At 40.2% G+C, this 27,922-nt stretch overlaps 1 protein-coding gene across 1 annotated transcript in view; it reads right to left on the minus strand.

The window, feature by feature from the left end:
* POLR3B (RNA polymerase III subunit B) overlaps positions 1 to 27,922 on the minus strand; it is a 59,659-nt gene that overhangs the window by 11,513 nt on the left and 20,224 nt on the right. Inside the window, exons 13-24 of the mRNA XM_083400199.1 lie at positions 27,723 to 27,884; positions 26,930 to 27,130; positions 25,572 to 25,734; positions 25,113 to 25,266; positions 23,660 to 23,734; positions 23,069 to 23,167; positions 21,910 to 22,037; positions 16,648 to 16,857; positions 14,236 to 14,394; positions 12,935 to 13,052; positions 12,119 to 12,261; positions 153 to 256 (exon numbers count right to left, since the gene is read on the minus strand). Of these exons, the coding sequence (XP_083256325.1) occupies positions 153 to 256; positions 12,119 to 12,261; positions 12,935 to 13,052; positions 14,236 to 14,394; positions 16,648 to 16,857; positions 21,910 to 22,037; positions 23,069 to 23,167; positions 23,660 to 23,734; positions 25,113 to 25,266; positions 25,572 to 25,734; positions 26,930 to 27,130; positions 27,723 to 27,884 (1,716 nt within the window). The remainder of the gene's footprint in view (positions 1 to 152; positions 257 to 12,118; positions 12,262 to 12,934; positions 13,053 to 14,235; positions 14,395 to 16,647; positions 16,858 to 21,909; positions 22,038 to 23,068; positions 23,168 to 23,659; positions 23,735 to 25,112; positions 25,267 to 25,571; positions 25,735 to 26,929; positions 27,131 to 27,722; positions 27,885 to 27,922) is intronic.

Genomic DNA, 27,922 nt, shown 5'->3' on the forward strand with positions numbered 1-27,922 from the left:
TCCCATTCCACCTTCTGCCCTATGAAGAATAATGCACAGTGTAAAAACTTGCATTTTTCTTTTATTAACAGTAAATAGGTATTTACCCCAAAAGGGTAAGTAGCACTTTTTAATAATGCATTAAGGTCAAGTACTTTAAAAATGTTACAAACCGTCATGCGAGATGGGAAGCCGTGGGGATTCATGATAATATCAGGACAGATTCCTGAATCACAAAACGGCATGTCCTCCTGAGGCATAATCAGGCCGCAAACCCCTGAAACACAGAATATATACAGGTTTTTCAAATGACAAAAGCAAGCAATTCATTTTGCAGAGCCAAAAATGATGCTTGTGGGCAAGAGTTAGATGCTATTTTAGCCTATCCAATTAAAAATATTTTACTCAAAAACAGAGACTCCCTTACTAAAGGCGGTCATGGAAATGTAGGTAACAATACTGACTAGGATAAATGAAAGATGCAGACTTAAAAATAAATCATTTTGCAGTGATTAACACCACCACTTGGCATCCTACAATCCAGACTACTCTGTACTTTGTGAGAGTCAAGCTATTTTGCAGAGGCTTTTATCTGAGATACTGACCCCAGAATATGTATTCCTTCTAAACTCAGAAATTTTGAGGAAACTGAGAGTGGGGGAATCCTCTAATGTTCCTTGTCTTTATTGACTAAGTGGGGTACAACTTTGGTTATGAGGAAAGGACTTCTGCTTGTAAAAGGAACTTCCCTCCCTGCCCTGCAGAAGGTTGGGGAAACATTAGCAATATTGGGTTACATGTGTCTAAATAACTTGAAAACCCTATGTGTTTATAAAAAAAACCAAGGATGCATACAATCGAACCACAAACATTTAGAACAAAACATCATCTATTCTTTCCCATATCTATGCAAACCAATTTTTCTCACTGTGTAGGATGGCTTTATTACAGGTGGGCAAAAAACTAGTTGAGCATCACAGTAAAATGTTTTAAAATACTTTAGAGTTTGTAGATTTGTACAGTAAAGTGGGCAATACATTTTATAACTGGAGAAAAGAGTTTTGGACTAGGGAAGGTTAAGCAGTTTTTACACACACGCTAAACAATGGCTTACTCAACCAGGCACTTGCGGGGAAGGGCAAGAAGAGATCGTTATAGTAGGGCTTGGTTAGAAAACACCAACATCCACTGCCCAATTAAACACACACACACAAACAAAACAAAATAAGAACAGGGCCTAGGTGCATGGGATAGCTGTTAACAGTATGTGGAAGGATCGGTGCAGTGAAAGAAGCAGATCAAGCATTTCTATAGTTTATTTTGTGTTTTTCAATTAAAAAACACACATGATTTTTACCCTTATTACTGGTTCCTACCCCATAAAAAATCCTCGCCAAACCAATCTTTTGGTGGTAATACCATACCCACCAAAAAATCATTTTAGCAATTTTCTCACGTGTGAAAAATATGCAAAAGAATTACGACGTAAAATTCACACCCACTTAAATTGTGGGTTTGGCCAAACATACATCCCTCCCCCTCCTCCAAACGAGGAAATTGTGTTTGGTTGCATGAGGAGGAAAGGGCACCTGTAAGCCAAAAATTAAATCTGCACTAACTTAAAATTACTTCAGGCGCTGGAAACCCTTTTATATGCCAAGACGGTTCCCATAGCAGACAGGCGCTGTGTTGTTTGTTTTGTGTGAAAGTGAATGATAAAAGATCCATGAAATCGACACAGAAAGGCAGAACAGCAGAAAGAACGGAGGCCCCTCCATCATAGCAGCTTCTACCCTTTGCTGACTTGTATAACAATGGAATCGAGACGTCCAACTGCAGATCTAACACAGCTGTGCATTTCATTAGATGAAGAGTACTAGTGACACAAGTAAATAATTAACTTATTCTGGTCCGCTGACTGTGCTTATGAGACCAGTCATAGCTGACAGATTTTAATACAAGTTAAACACAAAGAGAGCATAATGAGATTAGACGTTAAAACAAAATATTTAGACAGATTTGGAAGATGGGGCGAGTGGAGTGAACCCCACCCGACGCATCGGGCAACTTTGAAAGTTCTCCTTTCCAAAATAAGTGAAAAGTTCTTAATGCCAAGAAAAAATCTTTTAGCACTCTCGTTTGTAAATATAACTAATTAGCTAGCTAACTAAAGCAGCATCAGTCTGTGAAGACCTGACAAAGTACAACTGTACATCTGCAAAAACTCTTTTTTTCTGTGAATGCTAGAAGTTATTTTAAATTATTTTCAGCCTATTTAATATGCATATGTTCTTTAATCAGAGAGATATTTATTTATTTATAAAATAATGCCAGTCTACATATTACCTTAAATTTAATATTCATGGCTATTTTAAAACAAGCTTTCTGTCTTTCTCAAGTTTTAGAAAGAAACAGAAACTGTTGACACATTTGCCATGCCACTTGTTTTAAGGTTCATTTCATGAGCCACACAATAAGTATTTTGAGTAAAACAGAAAAATGCAAAGCAGTCTTTTAAAGGGGCTACGATGACTGCAGGACAACATCTCCAAGAAACTTTTTTTGGGGGGGGGCTGCTGTCCTTTGCACACATTACTTGGGAGTAAACCCTACTGAAATCGACAGTACTTCCTTTTGCATATATGTGCATAGGATTACGTTGTCCTCCTTATTTGAAGATACATTCCATTTAGTTATATAGAGTGCTTACAAAACTCTCCAGCAGTAAAAAAAACAACCACCATGCTTAAACTTTAAAAATCCAGCACAATGACTCAATCCAAAACTAAGAATTATTTCAAAATACCACTTTTTCATCAAGTAGCCTGACCTTACTAAAATATAGAACTTGCTTATGGAAGATCACCAGATATACACTTTAATAAAAATGCCTTGTATTGTTTCCTAAGCATTGGAGTGGAAGTGGACTTTCCACAGATCAGCACCCTGCTTGGGTGATGAGGTCCTTCAGAAAGGACTTCCCCCATTTTTTTCTGTCCCACCCGGCACCATCTGATGTGCATTTGGCAGGAACCTGAGAGAAGATCTTCTCACTAGGTATGCACAAACTTCAGAATTCCCTATCGAGCATGGTCTGCTTAACCTTCGGGCTCTTTTCAAGTGACAAGTAGAAACCTTTTTTTAATTAGTATTTAAACAGGTGTTTGACCCATTGAGCTAATTTGTCTTGCTCTGCTGCACCGTATTTAAAAATTACTTATTTGTTTAGGGGGGGGGGGACACCATACAGAACTGAAGACCTAAGAAACAACCACGTGAGAAAGATATAATGCAAAGGGTACAGTTAAACGATAAGTGAAATGAATTATATTCAAATGAAGTTTTACTACGGCAATGAATGGACCACAGTTTGACATGACTATTAATTTCAGTGGGTCTGGTCCGAGAACTAGCATTGGATACAACTCAGTATATAAAATATACAAAAAAAGTACAATGTCCCGAGCCACGTGTGCAGTTCAACATTATCTTACATTTTGTGGTGCCAAACTATATTATAAAGAGGCTACCCTTGTCCATAAAATGACCAGTAAGTTGCCTACTTTCCCTTATTCTGTATCTTTATAATTTGTACCACTCGCCACGTTTAAGCTAACCAATCCTCTAATGTAGGTGGTTTAGAGGATTATAATTATTTACCACCTGTGGAGCTGTTGATAATAGTAATAATGGATAATGTTATTACTATTACAGTGGTACCTCAGGTTAAGTACTTAATTCGTTCCGGAGGTCCATATTTAACCTGAAACTGTTCTTATCCTGAAGCACCACTTTAGCTAATGGGGCCTCCTGCTGCTGCCGTGCCGCCAAAGCACGATTTCTGTTCTCATCCTGAAGCAAAGTTCTTAACCTGAAGCACTATTTCTGGGTTAGCAGAGTCTGTAACCTGAAGCGTATGTAACCTGAAGCGTATGTAACCCGAGGTACCACTGTAATTGTATTTATTAGCCACTTCTCACTCCCCCCCCCACCCAAAGTGAAACTCAAAGCAACTTGTAACACCCCCCCCAAAAAAAACCACATTAAAAACATGGGTAAAAGAACCTAAATACAATACACACACATATATACTCAATCCATCTCAAACCCACCTAACTAGAAGATAAGCAAAAAATGAAGCTCCAAAGGGCTGGATGAGGAAGAATGTTTTTGCCTGGTGCCTCTAAACAAACAGTGATGAAGCCAGGTGTGCCTTCTTGGAGAGAGGATTCCATAAACATATATATATATTCACTTCCTCTAATACATGCTGCACTTTAAGCTTAACATGCTTTTAGCTAGCTGTCATTTTCTGATCTTTTTTAAAAAATGGCCCTTACTTGTCACATTGTTTTTACTGTGTTACTCTTTATTATGTTTATTGTTATAATCATTGGTCACTTTTTTTAGACCGCGTATTTTAATTGCATTTTGTCGTTTGTCAGCTTGGCCATTTTACAAGGAAAAGCAGGGTATGAATTTAGCAAAACAAACAAAGCAGTTCTGCAAGACAAGGAGCCACAGATGAGAAAACCCTACACACACACACACACACAAACACACACACACAAAAACACACACCAATCTGAGATTTCCGGTCCAAAGATACAGTTGCCTGGGGTACAGTCCCATGTGGCTGGCAAGCCGCATGATGCCCAAATTTTGGCTGGGTCTTCCCCCCCACAGATGTCATGCTCCCTCCTGTACAGGATTGCGCAAGAAGGAAGTGGCTCCCATGCAACAAGTCCATGTGAGAGGTGGGGGAGAAGAAAGCCCCCCACCCCAAAGAAGATCCTTTCCTGATCATCTTAACAGATGAGTGATCTCATTGTGTAAAGATTAGCATAGGACGTAACTCAAAAGTTGGTTGGCCTGCACACGCCCTACCGAAACCATTATGACAGGGGTAGGAACTTTTTTGGGGACTTGGGGGGGGCACCCTGTCATCTGGGCAAACTCCAGGGGTCACTCGTCAGTGGTGGGTGGGGACAGCCGCAAGAGAGGCATGGAGGGCTGTGTTTGTCTCCCCGGCCTGTGGTTCCCCAGCCTTGCACGAGCAGAGGAGCAAGAGCACAAATCGGAATTTTAATTCCTTTCCAAGAGGCAACCCCAGTGGATTGTTTACAAGGCAGCCCCTAACGTAGCCCCTCTAGAAGAGAAATTATAGTTCCAAATCAGATTAATGTGGACAATTCACATATTATCCCAGCAGCGTGACCGGAAGCTGAGTCAGTAATATGGGAGTTCACCTGTGTGATTTGGACGTGCTTAGATCCATCCCGAAACACACGTCCTCAAATGAATGAACATTAGACAGACAAGCTAGATAGATGCTTTCTTCCTATGGTAAGGGATCCAACAATTCTGTACTGTTTCAAATACAATCACATGGAGTCGCGGGTTTGCTTTTTCCTTTCCTTTCCTTTTGAATTTCGCAAAAAGGGTATTGGGTCATTGAGGGCACAATTAAAATGTTATTTATTTATGCCACTTAGATGCTGCCCAATAGTAAAAGTCCTCTGGGCAGATTACAAATGAATGAAGGGGGGAAACCTACATGCTCAGGTTATGTGGAGTTGTTGAGTATGTGCGGAAGAGAAGAGCTGTAGCCCAGTGGTAGAGAATCTGCTTTGCATGCAGAAGGTCTCTAGATCAAACACTGGCCGTTTCAGATAGGACTGAGAATGACCCTTTTGAAATTCTAGAGAGCTCCTGCGAGTCAGTGTAGTTACGGAGCTGAATAGGTATATGATCCTGAATACTGTGAGCCCTCACACTTAGCACCACGATAGCAATATTATTGGATTCTGCAATTAAGAATATATTTTGGTATTATTTTCGCTCATGCCTCAAGGTTATTAGAAATGGATATTAGCAAGGCATTGCCAATTTTTGTTTCAACATACGTTCTTTATAGATCAGATACCATTTATTCTCTGTAGCGTCTGCATAGCAAAAAGTAGACTCCAATATGCCCCATTTTCTGTGGAATACACATCAAGTAACTTTTTGTAAGGATAGCGTAGATGTTTTGCACAAATATATCTTTTTTTTAGGCATCAGACATAATCGGACAACTGTTGATTATTTTGCCCCGTGCAAAATCTTTTAGCGGGGAGTAGCACAAAATCAAAAGCACCACATATATTTTAGAATACTTTGCAAAAGTATTTGGGTCTTTTGTTTGGGCTTTACTGGTCATGGAGTTAGTGGCTTCAGATCTTGTTCTAAAAGACATAAAGACCTTAAAATTTAACCCTGGCTGCTTTTGTTGATGCTCCCACATAGCTTAGCTATTATTGAGAGATCTGATCACACGGAGAGTGCTGGGCACATGGGCCTGATCCACTGATAAGGCATCCTGCAGCTCATGAAGAAGCAGTTTCCATGTGTCCAGGGTCCGTGTGAAGGGCCCCGTAAATATCAGAGCCCAGACTGAATGGGGCTGTGTATCTATTAGGTTCCTGTTTTCAAGCCCAAAGTCTTAGGCAGATATGTGTTTTCCCTCCATGTACAAAATCCAAGAATTCATGTCATTTATAGCAGAATATGTTGCTTTCATAATAATAATAATAATAATAATAATCCCATACTGCTCAGCTATCAAAAAAATCTGTCAGTAGGAGTAAAATCATAAGCATAAGATACTTTTCATAATGACAAAGCTCCTAAGGTTCTAAATAAGGCAAATAATCCTATCATGCTTAAAGTCTGATTCAGCCCATAGTATACAGAGTGCAAACTATGACACATTTGGGTCAGAAGCAACAGCTGCAGTGCTGCTAGTTTCTGTTGGGTAGGGTTGCCATATTTTAAAGAGCAAAAAAGAGGACATTATGATGGCCATTCAAAGCAAATAAATACAATTTCTCTTGATTTTTACCTTCTACTGTTCTATGCCGCTCAAGCGGAGATCTCAGAATGTGCAAAAATGCTTTTAACTGTATGCTTTCAAAGTTCACCTATGAGCCACATGTTCAAGGTGTGGGATAAAGATGATTTAAATAAATGAACCGATTCAATGCTATTCCTGGCATTAAGAGACCCAGATAATGTGATTTAAACCCACCCCCCGCCGCCCCCAAAAACCCTCTGTTAATTCAGAATTGTATGGAAGTATTTAGGAGATCTAGTTTATCACTATAGCAAAATAAATTATTGCAAATGCCAAAACTACATGGTCTTCGAGTTAGCAGACACTATTTGCTTAAATATGTACAAGGGCAAAGCAGCACCAATTAATTTTAGTTTTGTTCCGTTGCTGAATCATTTGTGGATCTATCCTATCACTTAGTACTTCTCATATGACATCGAGATGGCCAGAATTAAAATTGACAGATAAATAATACATAAGCAAACTTGATTAGCTTCTTTATTAAAACCATTTTAAATTAGAGGAGGCGCTAGAAGACAATGCAGCTTGTACACTGGTTTCCCATGAGCTGCTGAATGGTCTGGTGTGATAAATTTGCATAGTCTGAAGCACACAAAGAGCTGATTAACTGAAACCCCTACAATGCTCCTGGAAGCAGCTATTGTAAAACAATAACCATAGGAACTTTACAAAATACACATAGCTGAATGACTCGAGAGCTTCAGAAAAATGTGTTTAGGATATATACTATTTGGAAACAGAATTGGGAGATTTTTATTCTGTGCCATAAAATGCTAAACTACCGTAATTTGGGAGAAGGGAGGAGAGGGGGGAAATGGGGGGGGGGGAGAGATTTACTGAAAAGGGTCAGAAGGTTACCTGTTTGTTATTTGAGTTAAAATGCTTACTTGACACTCAGAACAGCAAGTTAAGCAGTGGTTAAAAAAAAAAAGTTACGAAAGTTGGGAGTCTTGTATGGACATGCTTCAAGTGGAAAGGGGGGGAAGGGGGGGATAATTCTGTGCTTCGTTTTAATTCAATACAATTTTGTGATGCTTTCAGTGCTGTGATCCAAGGGATGAGATGGGTTAAGGCAGTGGTGGCCAAACTTGGCCCTCCAGCTATTTTGGGACTACAACTCCCATCATCCCTGGCCACTGGTCCTGTTAGCTAGGGATGATGGGAGTTGTAGTCCCAAAACAGCTGGAGGGCCAAGTTTGGCCACCACTGGTTAAGAGATCCAACAAGATGGAACCAGATGTTATGGTTAAAACAACCTGTCCCCCAACTCTGAGTTCCACTAAGGCATCAATGGCCGTTTCTCTTCAAGCAGAGCTAATCCACATGGGGCTCCCTAGTTGTCGCACTGCAACTCCCATCACTCCGACTGCTGGGCAGGGCTAATGAGTGGAAGCCCAACATCTGGATGGGACCATGTGGGCTACCCGGGTCTAAAATATATTGCTACTACTCCAGATTATTTAGTACTTAATGGATTGACTCCCATTTTCACAAGGAATCTTAAAGCTCCAAAACTGCACGGAGTTATACAAGACGCTTGTGTGTGGCAAAAGTGACAAGAATAGAAAAAGAAAAACAATGAATTCACTTATGCTTAGAAACTATGAGCAATGCTTCCTGCCCGCCCACCCCCAGCCCTCAAAACTTCCTTCTGTATATTTACTCAATTAACTCATGGCTGGGGTTCCCCCCCCCCAAAGCGGTCCAAGGCCTCTTCACTGGAGCTTCATGTATGATTTTAATTCTTTCTACTGGAATTATGTATTTGTCTTCCAATGGATTAACTTGAGTTCTGCCTTTAATAGCATTTTAATTGCAGTTTTATTGCACTTTTAGGCTGCAATCCTATACATGCGTCCCTAGAAATAAGTCCCATTGAATTCACTGGGGCTTACTTCTGAGCAGACATACATAGGATTCCTCAGTTAATTGGATTGGCTGATGTAAGCTGCTTTGGAAGCCTGCTGGCTGAAAAGCAGGGCAAAAATAGACTAAGAAAGATACCTCATGTGGTCCTCAGGCCACCATATATTTTTAAAGGAATATGTATCCTGGGTTTGAGTTTGTCAGACATGTGCTTTTAATAGTGTACACTAATTAAATAATACCAGAGAAGAAAAAGGCTATAAGAGGTACTGGATATTGTGAATAATGTATCTTTATTCTGCACTACAGTGAGCACGCACTATCTCAATGCTAAGGGCCACAGAACTTTGTTTTCCTAAAGATAGCATTTATGAATTTGAAGTCATTTCCTTGTCTTTAGAGGCATTTTAGTGCAAATACTTCAAGAAATGTTTAAGCCTTTATCTGGGATCTTTAGCTATTAAAACAGCTTCTGTTTGCCATTTCAATCCTCCTTCCTTAAATACAGTTCTTCCACTTCAGGAATACTGCTCAGCATTGCTGCTTAGCTCTGTGATCTGCAGGACCATTGTTGGAGGTGTTAATCCTTTTTCACATGAGAGACTGCAAAACCTTCTTTCAGAGAAGTGATATATTGCTTTTTTCACATCAAAGGAGCCTAACTTTCCCCCTTCACTGGGACTTTTACAGAAGCAAGAGGAAATCTGGAAATATAATGATCTGGTGAATATCGAAGTCAGAACTTCTGTGTTCTCCCAGCCCTCTGCGGAATCAAGAACTGATTTCAGTTTTTGTGAATTTGAAAAAAAAAAAAGCATGGCTGCTAAATCATTCCTTTTGTTTGAGCTCAATCAAAAGATATCTGGTGGAAGTCAAGCTACTGATATAACAACAGGAATATTATCTCAAATGGGTTTAGGTTTCTCTGTTTGGCACTCCAAAAGAATGCAAGGATGTTCCTTGCAAAATTTCAAGTATCCCCTAAACTGCACCCTTTACAGAAGGGTAAAAATGAGAAGCGCCAACAAAGTCCATCATTACTGAATAGAGTGTGGTTTTACATCTGCTTATCCACAACTTTCAGAAGATACAGAATTCTGAAATATTATTGAAGCAGCATTTTTTTAAAAAATGACTTTGGGGCAGTATTTCCCCCAGCTTCCTCCTTTCAGTAAATACAATTTCCACTCTGTTTTGTCAACTGCAGAAGTGTGGGTGCTGCAGAAGATTCTGGGGCACCTTGCAGCATACACTCAGCTCCCAGGGGGCACTGACTGAGGCTCTGAATGTACTCAATATTGTCTCACGCTGCACAGAGCAAGAGAAGATTCCGAGTGGTATGTTTTCAAAAGGGTCTCATAAAACAAAGAGGAACCAATACTGAACCTATCTGCTAAGGACAACTGTACCCTTCTCTTGCAAGAAGATATATTTTTTAGGTTAGACATTATGGGGTGGCTTCAGGGGAACAGTCATGCAGACTAAGCAATGGTCTAAAGTTCCAAGGTATGCTATGGCATCTCCTGCACTGAAACATTTGAAGAAGAAAAGCTTGACGGGCATTTGTTGGGAGTTGTTTCCAACAGCAGAACTGCAGCTTGGAAAGTGGTCAGGCATCTAGCAAGCTCCAGCTCCACGTTTTTCTATGATTAACATAATTAGGCACGGTGTGCAAAGCAGTCAAGCATACCATTCCAAGTGCACTGAAAACAATGCATATATTTTGTAGAGCACTTGGGGAAATTAACAAGTCTGAATGCTTTACGCAGGAGATGTCCTTATCAAGAAACTTCACCTGGGGGGATTCCTATTGGTTTCCCCCTAGATTCTCTGAAAAGCAGGTCTGCTACCTTAATTTTGCTGCAGAGTTGCTAAGGGAAGACGTAGAAACTGAGGCCTTATCAGCAACGCATCTGAGCAAGTGGTTTGTTTATAGGTAACAACCTCATTTTCACACTTTGATTGATGCCTGATAACAGAAAGCAAATGAGGCACTTATGTGACAATATTCCTAACTTGATTTTTATTTATTTATCGTTTGTTTGTTTCATTTACAACCTGCCATTCCTTCCCGAAGCTAAAGTTGACTCACATGATACTGGTCACTGCCTTCCAAGATGTTATTGTCACAATCGCTCTGTGAGGTAGGTTAGGCAGAAAGATGGTGACTGGTCCAAGGACACCCACTGAGCTCCGCAACATTAAAGATGCATCATCTTTCAAAAAAGATAGCTGGTAGCTTCTGCTTATAAAAATTCCAGGCATGCTCCAAAAGGCAACCCCATCAAGGTCTTGGCAATATTAGAATTTATTCAATTGCCCAAGCTGTTGAAAGGCAGGTTTTTCATCAGCTAAATATTCTTTAATAAAAAGTTAAAAGATATAGTGAGTTTTACACAATTGAGAATTATAAGTAAGGGGTCTAAATTCAGTTAGCATCAGTCCGTCACTGCAAATGAACTCTGCATGTTGTACCATCTTTTAGCCAAGTGGCCCTGCAGTGACCAGAGTGGGATGAAATACCACCTAAGGTCTGGACAGCAGATTGGAAGTGCTGAAACACTCCTAATCCTCATAGGCAGAGCTGACTAGAAGCATCGTGAACATCATGAAGGGATAGTCAATTGCTTTAATTTAATCTCCTGCTACTGCTGCGTGCCACGCACCCATAAAGTAAACCAAAAGGCAGCACAATGGTGGTTGCACTCAGCTCTGTTGTTCTTTAAAATCCAGTAACCCTTTTAAAGTTTCAACAGATCAGTGATAAGTAAGATTGCAATTCCATCTCCATTTGGATATAGTGGTTCCTCGGGTTACATACGCTTCAGGTTACAGACTCTGCTAACACAGAAATAGTGCTTCAGGTTAAGAACTTTGCTTCAGGATAAGAACAGAAATCATGCTCCGGCGGTGCGGGGGCAGCAGGAGGCCCCATTAGCTAAAGTGGTGCTTCAGGTTATGTACAGTTTCAGGTTAAGTACAGACCTCAGGAACAAATTAAGTACTTAACCCGAGGTACCACTGTATATGCATTCACACACACACACACACACACACACACACGTACATGCACAAAGACAAAGAGATTGGAATATTTTGGCCAATTGTGTGCAGAATTGTTATTTCAAAACAGAGCAATTTCCATTCTTTGTTAGCATTGTTATATTCTATATTTTACAGTATTAGGCTCCCAGTCATTTGCATCCACTGACACATTTTTAGTAACATGAGCATACGTACTTATGAATAGCTGAGAGCAGCATATATGTATATACCAATTTTATGCAGATACCCCCATATGCTACAAAATAAGCAATGCATATTGCATAATTCAAGGACAGCAAATAAAAAAAAAAATAAACATAACAATGTATATACCTTTTTGCCCATGGCGACTGCTAAATTTGTCTCCAATTTCTGGCCGCCTCGTTTGCCTCAGCAATATTTTGATCAAAAATGCATCCTCAGCATTTGAAGATATCATGACTTTTTCAATGTATGAATCAGTTGCACCTTTGTAACTAACGATTAGGAGAGAAAACACATATTTCATTTCTCAAAAGTAAAGCCACATTGTTTGTGGGACATCAGGTTGCAAGTTTTAAGCTCAGACAGCAAATGTACTTTTTGGAATGTACGCATTTGGAATTAAATTATAAGGAAAGGAATGACAGACACCTTTCTGTCCCTGATTTAAAAACGATACCACTGTGCTTGAATATTAAAAAAGAACATTAACAGATAAATAAAGAATAAGTTGCAGCCCAGCCCTTCCACGATAAGTGAAAATTATAATAGAAATGACATTTACCTGAACAACTTCTGCATTTATTGTTACATGAGTTTTGGATGTTCTCTTCAAATAATATACAACTCTACAATTCTGTGATTCTATATATTTGAGGTATACAGCATGTTCCAGAATGGAGCTAGTTTTCTTTCAGAATAAAAGGGGCCAGCTTAAGCACTTTAACAGCATGATTAATGGAATGTGTACTTTAGCCTACAGTTATTCTACACTGCACAACCTGGAAAACTAAGTTCACTGTCTGTGATCCAATGAAGTTCCTGACCTGGTCTCCCTGCCTTCTGCTGCTCAGCCTTAATTCCCACTTTTCCAGAACTAAGCATGAACTATCCACTCTTCCTTTCCCCCTCTGGCTTTTAGAAATAAAGTATGATGGTGTGACATACGTTACGGGCACATCTTTATATTGTGGTTGCTGCGGGATGCTGCTGCCTTCCAGAGGCGTCTGGGTCACAGTTGGCATTGACTTGTTCACAAGCACCTGCTTGTTTTCTACCTTTTCACCTGTAAGGATGTAGGAAGAAGAAAACAGGTTGTGCTTTTTTAATGCATCAAGTTGATCAAAATTATGAAGTACAGTGGTACCTCTGGTTACGTACTTAATTCGTTCCGGAGGTCCGTTCTTAACCTGAAACTGTTCTTAACCTGAAGCACCACTTTAGCTAATGGGGCCTCCCGCCGCCGCAGCGCGGTTTCTGTTCTCATTCTGAAGCAAAGTCCTTAACCCACGTAATATTTCTGAGTTAGCGGATTCTGTAACCTGAAGCGTATGTAACCCGAGGCACCACTGTATTTAAAAAAGTTTTCAAGTAAAGAAAAAATTGGCAGTGAACAGACTACTGAGTCTTATTATTCTAAGTGGACAGTTTTTAAAAGCCACCAATAAGCTTATTATTATTATTTATTGCACTTATGTGTTAATTTTACATAAAATGACTCAAAAAGACATAGAGTTGTAAAAGAACATCAAATACAAAATTTTAAATAACATTAAACCCCCATCAATGACTAAAAGTGCTCATCCTGCAATGTTACAAAAGGATAATCATGTTCCGTCCCACTAAAGGATGAACACATAGTATTATTTACTAAAAGTGATCATTTTAATGACAGTGCCTCCTCCATCATACTAAAAGATGAACACCAATACAGGCTAAGGTTTCATCATATCATCTGATCCCAATTAATAGGGCTGGCCCAAAACATTTTGGCACCTGAGGCAGACCCCAAAATGGTGCCCCTCCCCATCACGGAAGACGGGGTGAAGGAAGATCTACATCAGGAACAAGGGTGGCGGGGAGGTGAGAAAGATTGTCATCAGGATCTGCCCCTGTGACTCCAACCACCTGAGGCAGTCACCTCACCTTGCCTCATAGGTGGGCCAACCCCACCAATTAAGAACCAAATGCCAGGGCAAACAAGAACTTATTTGCCTGGCACAAAGTTTTCACTTTGTTTAGCTATACTCCATCTTAAAACTCAACTTCGACAAAGCACGCATTATAATTTCATCTACTCTCTGTTACATTGAATGCTTCCCCACTATTATTAATCCCTCAGCCCTTCATATTTACTCTGTTACTTTGATGGAATGCCACAGGGCATGGGGCTGCCGTGTTCTGTATTGTACCTAGCACACTTGCGCAAAATGATAGTTTCTTAAAATGCACAAAACATCACTTTATACCTGGAGAGCAAATACCATCAGCATCTAGAATTTCATGGCGCCAGATTGGCTTGTGTGTAGCTGCATCCAGCATGGGTCCCATCACCTTGTCAAATGTCTGATTTGTGTAACGCTTCAGAGTACACTTGGCATTCTTGTACACGAGACACCTTCCAAAACCTCAGAGAAAGCAAACAAGTTGATCAAAATTCCTACCATGAGAGTTAGATAGTTAAGTGACTATTACGTTGCAAGTTCACAATCTACCTCTACAGTACAGAAATGAGCCCTCTGAAAAGTTACTCATAACAGTGCTTCTCAAGCTATCTGATGTGGTAGACCGGCAATTCCCATCCCAAGGTACCAGGGCCTGGTACCCTATTGAGTCCCTGAAGCATCCCACCCAACCTGGGCTGTGGTGGAGTCACTGGGGTTTGGCAGTCGGTGGCTTGTGAACTGGCACTGGTCCGTGGACCACCAGTTTGAGTAGCACTGATTTATAAGTTAATGCAACTAAAAATATATTTCCTGGACACCTTTAAAAATGTAGGGCTGTGATCCTGCTAGAGAGGGCCTGAAAAAATATATAAGGAAAAAACTGGCGTGGGAAGTAGGTCTCCTGCCCAATTTTTCTGGGCCGCCCCCCAAGCTTTCACATATCTAGATCCTATGTGTAATTGCAAATATAGGATCAGGCTGCACCAATTTTGATATGGACCTCTTCAGGCTACAAAAGCCGGCATTTATTTATTTATTAAATTTATATCCTCCTCTTTCTCCGTGAAGATCCAAGGGCAGCAAAGATAAAACAACACAATTAAAAATAAAACAAAATAACACATTTAAAACATTGTAAAACAATTAAAAACGTGTCTAACAAGTACTAAGAAAATGCGATGGGCCTTATGACGCAATAAAATTGTTAGTTTTAAAGCGTCAGAGATTGCCAATATGGCTACTCTTGTTAAAACACTGAGTTCAAAGTGGCCAGAAACTTTCCATAGTTTTAATAAAGGCCTCAAAGTATTTTTTTAAAAAGAAGTATCACCTCTAGTTTGCCCTTTTAAAAATATCAGTCAATGATACTGATAACTTTTGCTTGTAAGAACTAAAAGTTAGAGCTAAACATACAAATGCACTGAGTTTCCTTCCTTAGCCTTAACTGACTAAAACGCATACATATTTCTAAACACAAGTAGAATGCCTCTGAATAAACTTTGGATTGAAAACCCCAAAATAGCTGTAAGTTATGCTTGACGTATCTACATTATTCAGTGATACGAAGTAATTCTGAACAGTCTTTGATTTCTCCCCAATGTTAGCAGTCTGCAAGAAGGAAAACATTCTGCTTTAAATCATGTCTGCCATTGTTTTAGAAAAAAAGAATAAATTAAGTGTGCAGACATTAATGCCAAAGATACATGTCTAGGAATACAAGTATGGCTGCCTGGCAACTAGCAAGGAGGGGTGCAAAGGCTGGGGAAAGTGTGCTAGGATGTATCAGCACAAGCTGGCAGGAAAGTTTTGTGGCTACGCAAAATAAATGTTAGGCATTTCTCAAGGGAGATGGCACTTTGAAAATGATTGTTAGCACAACACTAAAACCGGATCATCCAGACAAGCTTCATCAAAGTGAAGACAGCAGGATACATTCACACACACACCAACCTCCGGCAAAATTTAGTACGTTCCTTTTGGTCAGATGCCAGCTCTGCTAAAGGATATATGACACTGCAATTGTACGCATTAAAAAGAATTGGTTTAGAGAGCTTGCTTCCTTTTCAAAAAGTACTCTGGTTCAGGATTAAGTATAGAGGCTTGCTAGGCAATTTTATACTGCCTTTTCCCATTTTGTTTGCTGTAACACAGTGGCTGTAATGCTAAACGATGGTTTATTGTTATGGGAAGAAGTCAAACTATGGTAATAGCTTAGCCCAAAACCATAATTTAGGCTGCAAATGTACAGGCCAATTGGGTTCAGAGATGCCGGCTTGCTTTTGTTTTTAATCAGCTCAGCATTCCCAATTTTATCTTGCAGGCGCTTCTGAAATCAGAGCAATGGCCATAACTACGATTTTCTAGTTCAGGAATCACACCAAACCATAGCTTTTACAAACCACAGGTTTAAAAACACATGACAGGTCCCAAACCATGGCTTGTTAAGTGAAATATTACCCTATATCTGGGGTAGCCAATGTTCTGCCCTCCAGTACTTTTTGGACTCCAGCCCCCATCAGCCTCAGACAGCATGGCCAATAGTCAGAGATGATGGGATTTGTAGTTCAGCAAAATGGCTGAAGGATACCACGATGGCTACCCTCTCCACTGAACTGCAGTTAAATTTATTTACCATGGTTGAATGAATTGAGCTGAAGAAAGAAACATAGCTCTCAATCCACTGATAATGGCAGAGTATTATGAGGTCCTTCTTACCTCTGTCTAAAGAAGCTTTGTTTAACACAAGAGCATCTTCAATGTCATAACCACTGTAACTCATCACAGCAACTGTAGCATTCTGTCCAGCCGGCAATTTCTCAAAATCTATGAGTTCTATGGTTTTTGTTTTAACCATTGGTCTTTGGGGATACGCCAACAGATACATAAGAGTATCTATTCTGTTTCTCTGATTATATCCAATGGTACCTGCAATTTAAAAAAGCTATTATTATTATTATTATTATTATTATTATTATTATTATTATTATTATTTCATTTATACACTGGCTTTTTTGCTGTAAGGACTCAAGGTAGCTTACAAATAAAAACAAGAATTACTAAAAACATTGAAAAAAACAATAATAAAAGCAAACAATAGTAAAAGCAAACACTGATAGAATTCAAACTATAAACATACAGAACATGTTTAAAACATACAAATAAATGCAATAAAAACAGCACAGTACCAGCCCTTTCACAAAAAGCAGACAGTTTCCCCAAAGCCTGTGGGAACAAGGGCTTCGACTGCCAATGGAAGAGAAAGGAGGGAGCCAATCTAGCTTCTCCAGGGAGGAAGTTCCAGAGTCTGGGAGTCGTCACTAAGAAGGCTCTGTCCTGCATCCCTCCAAGCGTTCTTGTGAGGGTGGTGGGACCAAGAGGTAGGCCTCCCCTGAAGATCTCAAAACCCAGATGGGCTCGTATGAGGGAATACAGTCTTTCAGATAGCTTGGACCCAAGTTGTGCTGGGCAATTATCATGAGCAAAATAGCTTGGATGATTCTTGAAAACGCTGTTTTTTACAATACGAACTACAAGTAAGTGGTATGGAAAAGTCATCAGAAAAAGCTGCAAGTACCCAGGCTCTATAATTTGTCTGATAGTGCTTTCAAATAAGAGACTCTAAAGAGTGCTCCATATAGCACTTCTTCAATCTACCTTCAGCTAAGTCTCATCTGTCCTCCTCCTCCTCTGTCTATGTATGCAGCATTTATAGAAGAATGTACCCAAATGGTGCACATATCAAATAAACAGCAATATATATACACGGTTTAAAAAGGACTGTAGCTCATGTTTGTAGACCCATGGACATTAATGGACTTAAATTAGTCATGTTCATTAATATCAGTTTGGGCCCACTTCAAGTATGACTAGTATTGGAGACAGTGGGTCTAATCCCTAATGGATCTATGCTAAAAACCTAAACCTAAATCAAGAAATGCTTGGACAACATGGCTGTATCTCCAAAGGCCTGAGTGCATCAGTCTACTTTCGGCAACATTTATTTTCGGCAACAAGTTATCACCTGTCAGCTCTTGTGTTACCTACCCTACAGCTAGGCTGCAAAAGCCACTATAAAGTCTATTTCTCTATCAAGAACTGGGCTTGCAGCAACCTAGTTAGAAATACAGCAGCTACTTCAGTGGATTAGCCATGGGGCAAGGCATAATGGCTGCAATCCAGAGCTGTGCCTGTAAAAGTTTCCCTTTTCAGAGACATGAATGGTGAGTGCATTCCTGAGGTTCCATAAAACCTTTAGATAGCAATCAGTGTATGAACATCGCTCCCTGAAAAGGCCAACCTTTCCTGTATGTTTGGAACTTTACTACTGAACAAGGCACAGAGAGCTGGATCCAGACACATTCCCATTGATTTCAATAGGCTTATTCTAAGCATGACCAAGTTTGGATCTAACCCTCATATATTTTTAATAAGCAAAACAATTCATCACCAATATTTTAAATAGCAACATGTATCTTTCTAAAACATGAACATATTTGACAGCTGCATGGGAAGCTAATATGCTAGTTAACTAGTCTAGGTACCTATTCCATTTAAGCTTTTGGAAGCATGTATTCTTCCCACTCCTCCATAAACAGGGAAAAGAATGGTAAAGTATCAGTTTTGTGTTTTTAACACAATTCAAGAAACACTGATTTGTGTAAATCATAGTTAACAATCCTCATCTGATATCCTGCTTTGCTAAACTATGGTTTGCACAAATTAGTCTTCTGTAATAAGACAAAATAGGAAACAGCAGTTTGTTACAAACCATAAATGGCAGGTTAACATTTCCTCTCTTTGTGTGGGAAAGCAGAGAGGAAGGGGAGGGTGGCGTGTGAGTTCCAAACACTGGCTGCAGCATGTTCTTGTAACAACAAACCATAGTTTGCTGTGACATCTTATGTTTTTAGCTTGTTCTGTTTTATCTGTGTAAGCTACCTTTAGCCCTGGACTGGGGAAAAGATGGGATATAAATAAATATATACTCCTCCTGCTGCTGCTACTGAATGTATTATTTATATGGATAATTTATCTCTTTGAGTTCCTTTTAATATTATAGCTGGGATCCAATAGCCTTGCACATCCAAGCATTTCCACATGTGCACTAAAGCTTCCTCCAATTCTATTCTACTGAAACAACGCACACCACATGAGACAAGAGACATGAAGATCCTCCAGAATTTGGAGCAGCTTCTCCACAACCTCTAAAGTTCTGATGCACATATAGAAGCTACTCAAGAGTTCCTGTCATCATTCATCCAGAGACTGCTTGGAGGAATATGATACTATTACATTGTTGAAGCCTAGCTAGGTGTCACCCGGCTCAGTGCCTGGACGCAACACCACCTGGGAGCCTCAGATCAGCTGCATTCTAAGCTTCTTGAAGGAAAACCAGGATATAAGCATTATAAGTAAAATGCTTAAATAGTCTTGCAACAGCTCACCCAAGCCTATAACCTAAAACCATATTTTTCGCTATTGAGTATGCCCACCATACTTTCCAAAATACATCTACAGCACCTGCATATTATGGGACACACCCATTTCCCTCACTTGAATGACTGCTAAGCCCAAGGATGCAATTTTTGCAAGCAATGAAAGCATTTCAGTGATCAGAATGGGGCAAGGCTGAGCAATGGGTCCTTTCTTCTCAGCAGGAAGCTAAAATGCTATCTCAATAATCCCAAGCTCTTGACAGCCCAGGAAGTGACTAAATGGACTTGAACATGGATCTCCTCCAGGACAATACAAAGACAGTTAGTGGCAGCAGGGGGTGGGCAAAGACGACTATAGAGAGGGCTGGGGTGATTTTTTTAAAAGGGCAAACGTATCTGATGCGATGAATCACCGCAGACAGACTAAAACAGTCAGTTTATGAGACTCAGCACAAAATTTCCTCCGTGCTGATATTACTTAGCAAATATCCTAGCAAATCTAGGAGGACTTGGGAGAGAATTGCAACTACGACCACATAGGGTGTTTTTTTCCCTGGTGGGAGGGAGGAGATTCCATAGGTTTTTCGCAAACGTTCCGCACACAATGTAAAAACTCAATTTAAACAAATCTGTAATATGCCAACTTTAGAAATGCAGTTTTGTCTCCCTGCTCTTTCTTCAGAGTCAGGTGCTTTGCAATAGCAGACAGAAACAAAGCCTTAAAAAAAATATTACTAAAGATATTCAGCAGCTTTTGTGTTCCCAGCGTCAGCAGTAACGTCAGAGGATTGTATCCAAGGAGCTAAATGTGCAAGACCCAGGGTCAAAGCAGCTGAATACACCAACCTCAGAAAACACAGACAATGAATTGCAAATGACACTGAAAACAAAACGAGAAAAAAAGACCTTCACACAGAAAACTACAAAAGAACTCTACAGATACTGAATTGGCTTTCTGTACACACTGATCCTGCTTAACTGTGTGTGGTAACCAACCAAACCTTCTGAGGCTAATAGTCCTAAAATAGAGTCCCCGGGGCGGGCGGGGGGGGGGGGGGAGAATCACAGTAAAAAAGAGAGGCAAAAATAAAATAAAAAGTACACATATATATATGTTTTTTCCTCCAACTTTTTATTTCTGCCAGAAAGTGACAGAGAAGGAACATGATTCAGTTTTAGAATTTATTCAGGGAAATGTGATTTCCAGAAATGACACATACATAATACTAAAGTATTAATACTAAATATTTTAAACACAACTTGGTGTTAACTTTTCAAGAGTAAGTCTCAATAACTGAACAGGGGATAGTAAGAACACAACACTCTGGCACTGCTTGCAGGTGAAACTGCTCCAGATAAATTTTTCAAGGACAGTGTCCAAGAGTGGGGCTGGGATGGGAGAGATTTAGTCACAAAGATTTTTTTGGGGGGGGGAGGGTAAATGACCCAGTTTAAAGCTATATGATACAATGCAAATTGGTAAGCCCAGGAAGTGCTAAGTTTATTTTAATGAAGGCTTGAAAGTTTGTGTGTGTGTGTTTGTGTGTTATCATAAATGAGCAAACATATGATACAGGGGTCAACATGCACACAATGCACCCATGCGTTGCCCCATTCATTTTAATGGAAAGAGCAAGTTTTGTGTCCACAGGTTCTACAGACTGGGGAGGTGGATTTGCACCGCTGGAATTACCATGCTCATTTAACGAAATAATAGTGATTGCTAGATTGAGGCAAAATATCTTTTTTGGAAGGCCATATTGTATTCCTGCATTGACATATGAACTGCATGACTAGCACACTCTAATATGAACTACTGGCAGGTGGGTTTGTTTGTTTTTGTGAACCTTATACACTACTTTATATGTACTTGTAATAAATAACTAATGGGGAAAAGTTTAGCCAGCTAGCAAAAGATGGCAAAACATTTGTGAAATAGGATAGCAATGCATTACTATTTGAAATTTAGCATATATGAGAATCTGCTGATTTCCCACAGTTGTAGTTTGGTATTATGTGTGTTTGCTCAAAGGTATCATCCACTGAACTCAAATCTGTAAATGTGCTTAAGATTGCAACGCTCGTGTTATATGTTACCACATTAAGAAGCCACTGATAACGAGTGCATTCCAGCTTTTCCTAGAAAAGGAAAATTCATTGTAACTACATTTCCATATCTAGATCTTGTTAAAGAACTAGCAATTAATACTGAAAGGTTACACACATTAGTGATTGACAGGAAATCTCCATGTTCTCTGTCAGTCTTTGTGTGTTTTTATTTTAATTTTAGAAAAATATACAGAGCACAGAACGCTACAGTGCAAGGTGACATAAAGACACTTGCTAGCTCTCCAGCAACACTGAAAAAGCAAGTACAGTAACTTTCATACTAGCAATACTGTTTTAAGCATCTTTAAAAACAAATTTGAATCTCACATTCCACTATGGCAAAATCAGCTTATCATCAATGGTTTTAAAATAATTTAATACTATACAGCTTGCACAACAAAGCAACTACTCAGATGTGAGGCCCAGGTCTTACCCATAGCTTGCTTCCCCATAGCACACTGGTAAGTGTTTCTTGGAGACTGGTTATGGTGAGGGTAAGGAATGAGGCCGGCACACACGCCAAGAAGAGTAAAAGGTTCAATCTCCAGGTGTGTTGTCTCTCTTTTAAGCGGAGGTGGGAGGAAGGGGAGAGAAACAAAAAGATCATGAGTAAGTAGCTATATTTCTTAAAGCTTGCAGCCCACATACAGTCAAACCTTGGTTTACGAACGCCTCCGTTATCGTACGTTTTGGCTCCCAAATGCCAAAAACCTGGAAGTAAATGCTCCGGTTTTTGAACGTTTTTCAGAACCTGAGTTTCCGACACGCCCTCCGCTTGAGTGCAAGAAGCTCTTGCAACCAATCGGAAGCTGCGCCTTGGTTGTCAAACGTTTCAGAAGTCAAACGGTCTTCCGGAGCAGATCACGCTAGACAACCAAGTTTACCTGTATTGACAAACAAGAAGGCTCAAATATGTATTTCATGGCTTTCATGAACCAGGGAAATAATGGAAAAGTCACACAGACAGCGAAGAAGAAAATGGCAAATCTAAGGGCTGCATCCACTCCATACATCTGAAGCACTAGTATACCACTTTAGCGGTCGTGGGAATCCTGGGGACAGCAGCTTGTCAAGTGTCCTGGGAATTGTAGCTCTGTGACAAAACAGTATCAACGTGGTGTGACTGTGACCCTGCATTCTAAATCACTCAAAACGTTCCTCCATTGCATTTTACAAGTCAGTAATCTAGTGATGCCTTACAGGCTGGAAGCTCCAGGGAGTACAAGAAATCCCCCACCCACTCCAAGGGAAAATATAAAGAGATATGCCGCCCTGGGACCTTTGGACGAAGGGCTGCAAACAAATTAAATAAATAATAACAATATAATATGACTGATCTAAATGGGGAAGCAGGCTTGTTCAGGAACCCCGTGAGTGCATTCATAGTTCCATCAGGTATACAAATGAAAGACAACATAAATATCCCTGAGGAGCATTTTTCATAAATATATAGCATACTTTATCTCAGATATCTGCATATATATGCATCATTCCCTGCACTCTAACTCCTGTAAGCCACTCAACACATGAGGAACTCCTTCCTATGCCAATACCAGCTTTACCACACAAATTTCTTAATGCAGAACACTTACTTTGTGATTGTATGTTCATACAGTGCAATGTTGCAGTCATTTTCCTCGTTCACATCCAAATATTCAACCAGACTTTCATGTAAAAAGTCTTCAAAATTCCTGAAGGCAGAGCATGAGTGTGTAAAAATAACTTACAAATTCCACATTAAGCCCCTGCTATTGCATCTATTTTAAAAAGTGAATGACCAATTTGTGTAGAAACTGAACTGTTACTACTGCTGTGAACTAAATTCTTCTGAAAACCAGCTCATATACTAGCATGAAATGAAAGTGGGGCTTGAGGCTGTCTGATACAGGGTCAGATCGTTGGTCTCACTAGCTCAGCATTTTCTACACCAGGGAGGGGAAGCCTGTGGCCCTCCGCATGTCACTGGACTCCAAGTCCCATCAACCTCAGCCAGCATGACCAATGGTCAGAGATGATGCAGTAGCTGAAAAATATTTGGAGGGACAGGTTCCCCACCCTTGTCCAAACTGATAGAAGCATCTTCTTTTTTAATTGCTACAGGATCACCTAATGTGATTTATCCTAATTTCTGCATAGCTATACCTAGACAAGGAAACAAGCATGCTGCATGCCCAGTTGCTTACCTATAACCTTGTGCAAGTTCTTCCATATGCTTGCCTGTAACTGCAGGTTTTTGCTTCTTCACAATGATGTAAGGCCTGCATTAAGGGAAAGGAAGAGAATTAAGCAACACGTTGCATATTGGTTGATAAATCCTTCAGGAGCTTCAGCAGCTGTAGATCCAAACAGTTTTCACTTTTCTCAATCTTCTCCTTAAACAGCGACCATATTTTAATTTCAGATGAAGGTTTCAGTTCATCATACCAAGTCCTTATACAGTGTTCCTTCTAACGGAACAGTATTATTTAAGCTTGCCGATGAGCATCGCAACATTTATTAAGCTTATATATAAAAGGACGAGCCGAGTGAAGTTTCTTATACCACGCAGGAGACCTAAACACCAAAACAAATGCTGCTGTATGTAATACAGCAGCTAATGCAATAACTAAGAAACATTAGCAAGGGAATAGGAGGAGTATAATATATAATATATTGATCAGCGAATGTAACATTCCTTTGATATCAGCTACCTAAGTCCAACTCCACGCTGGAGAACAAAAGTATAAAAAATTATTTGCTATTTGGCAGCATAGCTTTCAAGCAGGAATGATTTTTCTAAAAGGCTTCTACCAGAACCACCACACAGAAACACTGATACAAAGAATGGCATGCACAATCAAAACGTCAAGGGCTGTTTCTGTTTGGACAAGACGCTCTCGCAGTGTGCAGTAAATAACTGCAATATACTTGGGAATTCTACTCCAAGAGTCCATGCTTATAGTTCAGAGGCTAATTAGCACTTTTAAATGTTGAAGTGGATATTGGAACCACTGCGAAAGGATTACAAGGGAGTTGGGAAAAGCCACAGGAAAACTGACAAAACTTATTAGTCACCCAGTGGCCCAGTTCAGACAGTTGTTCAAGGCTTCATAAAACATGGTTTGCAAAGCTGGGAATGAGCACTAGCACTTAGCAGTTCTCCTTCTCTCCTCCTTCCAGTATTTGCTGGCTTAGGGTTGTAAATCTTGACTTAAAATTAAGCCAGAGTTTTCTGTTATGTCTGAACTAGACTTAATTATCAGTCAGCTGGTTAACTTTGTTAATGCTGGCTTATTTTATTGGTTTAGCAACTGCTGTTAAAAATAGATTTTCCCCGTTTGGGCCGAATGAGGAACTCTGCTATAATTCCAAGCTAAGATCTTCAAAATGAAGCTGGCATGTGATGGGAGGAGGCAAGCTCATTTCTGGCTTAAAGCCTTGAACAATCATCCAAACTGGTCCAATGTCAAATACACTGGTGCTGCCTTTTATTGCTGAAACATGCATCCATCATGCTGGACCTTCTGGACAAAAAAGGGTTGTTTAGCAGTCACCTTGTCGAGCGAGTTTATACAAAACCTGTTCCTGAGAATGAGCTGAACGAACATGAAACTGCAGTTGCAGTCATTCTGGGAAGGTGTATTTCAAGTTTCTTACCTGCACAATCGTCCTCCATCAGAGGAAATATACACACATCTGTCGGTAAGATTTGTAGAGATTGAAACAAACTCGTTGATATAACCAGCTCTGCGCATTAGCCGAAATGTGTAGACAAGCTTCTGATGGTCTCGGATGACCCCGAGGATGTTGCCTGTTCAAGAAAGCAATTCTGTTAAGCACTCTCATCTCCATTACCTGCTATTGCACAACTCTGCCACCTTTCAGACAGAAGGGGCCAACCGTGGCCTATTTTGCTGCCAGTCCTGCTCAATCCTACTCTTTTCTAGGACTTCAGAATTCACGACTCAAGACAGGTGCAGTGCTAACGTTTGTAAACCACATAGAAGCTTTATTTTCAATGAAGTGGTATACAAATTCTGTCAAACAAAATAAAATTTTAATCTTCCACCTATACCTCTAAGCTAAACAACCCAGAAAATTTCAGAAGTGCCATACCGTTAAGGAAAACAAGGAACACATTTGGATAGGAAAGTTCTTCTCCACACAAAAGGTTTACATCTTCTACTCCCAGGTTACCAGCTAATTTAATTATAGGACCATCTTCCATATCAGTCGTAATGTGAGTCATGAGTGCTAGGTTTTTAACCAAGCCACAGGCCTGAAAGGAAAAGAAATAATAATGGAAAAAATACACAAAGTTAATTCGTATAAAATTATTTTATTTATAGCCAAATAACCAGAAAAAGACAGCACAACTGCCTTATGTAACAAGAAGTGGATTTCCTGAACTCAAAACTGACCAATGACAAACTGAGTTTAAGGAGTTGACTGGTCATTTAGAAAGTGACGTAACTGCCTTGACCTTAATCCAACAGAAAATCTGGAACCGATTAAAGAAACTTATTAGTCAGAAGCACCCAAGGAATAAAGCACAATTGATAGAAGCAATCATATAATCTTAGTTTCACATGATAACACCTGACGAACTAAAATCCTTGGTTCACTTCATGGGATGCCGTTTTTAGGGCTATAATTGTGGCAAAAGGTTTCCACACTAAGTCCTGACAGAAATGGTGAGAAGTTATGAAATATCCTTTATTGTGGTTTTCTGTTTATAACTGATTTTATTTGGCTATAACTTTTGATAGGATAAAGATAATCCAACACAGCTTGTTGCATTATACTCTGCATTAAATAATCTTTCTAATGATATGCAATATTTCAGTATTATGTTATGGAATTATTCTAAAGAAGACTGGTGTTATGAGCCATCAAACCTCAGAAATACACATTTTGCAAAAGGTTTCTGTAATGGTTCTAGGGGTAAGCAGGTGTCTATCTCCCCGGCTGGGTGCAAACACTTGGCTGGGTTGCCAAAGTGAACCTTTTCTGTCCAGACAGCCACTCACCCGTGGCTGACTCAATCACTGGCAGAATCCGTCAGTGGGCGTTTCTTAAACTTCTTCCAGCAAAGAAGCTCTTTGACTCCTAGTCTCCTCCTACTCTCTCTGCGCGAAAGCCTTCTGCGCAAGGAGGGCGTGGGCAACGGAGGACCCCTACTCTCCCCGCTGGTCCCAGGCAAGGAGTCATGAGACCGCCTCGCCGCTTCCCCCATCTGCCCCCCTTCTCCACTGGTGCTACGCTGATTCTCTTCCCCAGAAGATGGGCTGCTTCTCCCAATCCCTGGACGCTCTCTGGAATCCCTCTGGCTTTTGCTCTCTCCCTCCGGCACTGATGGCAGTTCCCTGACAGCTTCCACTATTTTGGCTGCTAGTGCAATTGTTCAAGTTCAACTAATGGATCAGAATATCAAACTGTGATAGGGGAAAATAAATCAAGTTCATGGTTCTTACCTCTCCTTCAGGCGTGTCTGATGGACACAGCATACCCCACTGAGATGGCTGCAGTGATCGGGGACCACTCACTTTTCTAGTCTTTTCAAACTGAGAAGATATCCTTGTCATCATCCCCAGAGCAGAAATATAGGACAGGCGGGACAATACTTGAGTCACACCCTGACGATCCATCTTGAATCTCTTCAGTGACCAATTCCCCTAAAAGTCAAGAATGACACAAGTCTGTCAAAATGCAGTAGAGATTTTAACTACTTTTAAAAGTGGTAAAATAGTATATGAAAACAGATCAATCCATATTTGAAAACATGGATGATTCTTAACTGCGGTAGTAAAATAGCTTCAGCTTTCTGCCTGTCCTCAAGACTTTAGGGCAGAAATGCCTGGTGAATATTTGCATAAAAGGTAACAATAGAAGCCAGTGCTATTCTGAAATCAAACTGTGCAAGAACAGAAGTTTGCAGCAACCACCAATCAGCTGGTTGGCAAAGACTCCAAGCCACACTTTCGGCAGGGATAGACATCGCTTGGAAGCAACCAAGGGGATCCAATCCCAGTGGCGCTTGCATTTGGTGACAAGCTTTAAAAGGTGCCAAATGAAAGCCTGATTGTCAAGGGCAAATGGAAGCACTCCTGAAGGATGCTTTACCTGCCCCACTCCTGACATCATGCATGGCTTGGGGAAAATGTTCTCATGGGCCAAATGAGGACCCCCTGTCCAGCCTAATCAGGTCCATGGGCCAGAGATTCCCCACTGCTCTCCTACCCCTTCCACAGCAAATGAAACACTTACAGTGGAGATGGCATTCACCATGCCATTGGTGATCTGATCTTGCCGCATGTGCTTAACGACATCAAACTGGGCTGCCCTCTGCTTGGGAATTACTTGATCAGCGATCTTTTTCAATTCAGAGTTAAATTTTTTGAACAAGTCTTCAAACAGAAGGGAAAGAAGCTGCAACAGAAAAAAGGAGATTTACAGCGGGAAGCAAG

Source organism: Podarcis tiliguerta (assembly GCF_965153285.1).
Source record: "Podarcis tiliguerta genome assembly, chromosome: 10".
NCBI lineage: Eukaryota > Metazoa > Chordata > Lepidosauria > Squamata > Lacertidae > Podarcis > Podarcis tiliguerta.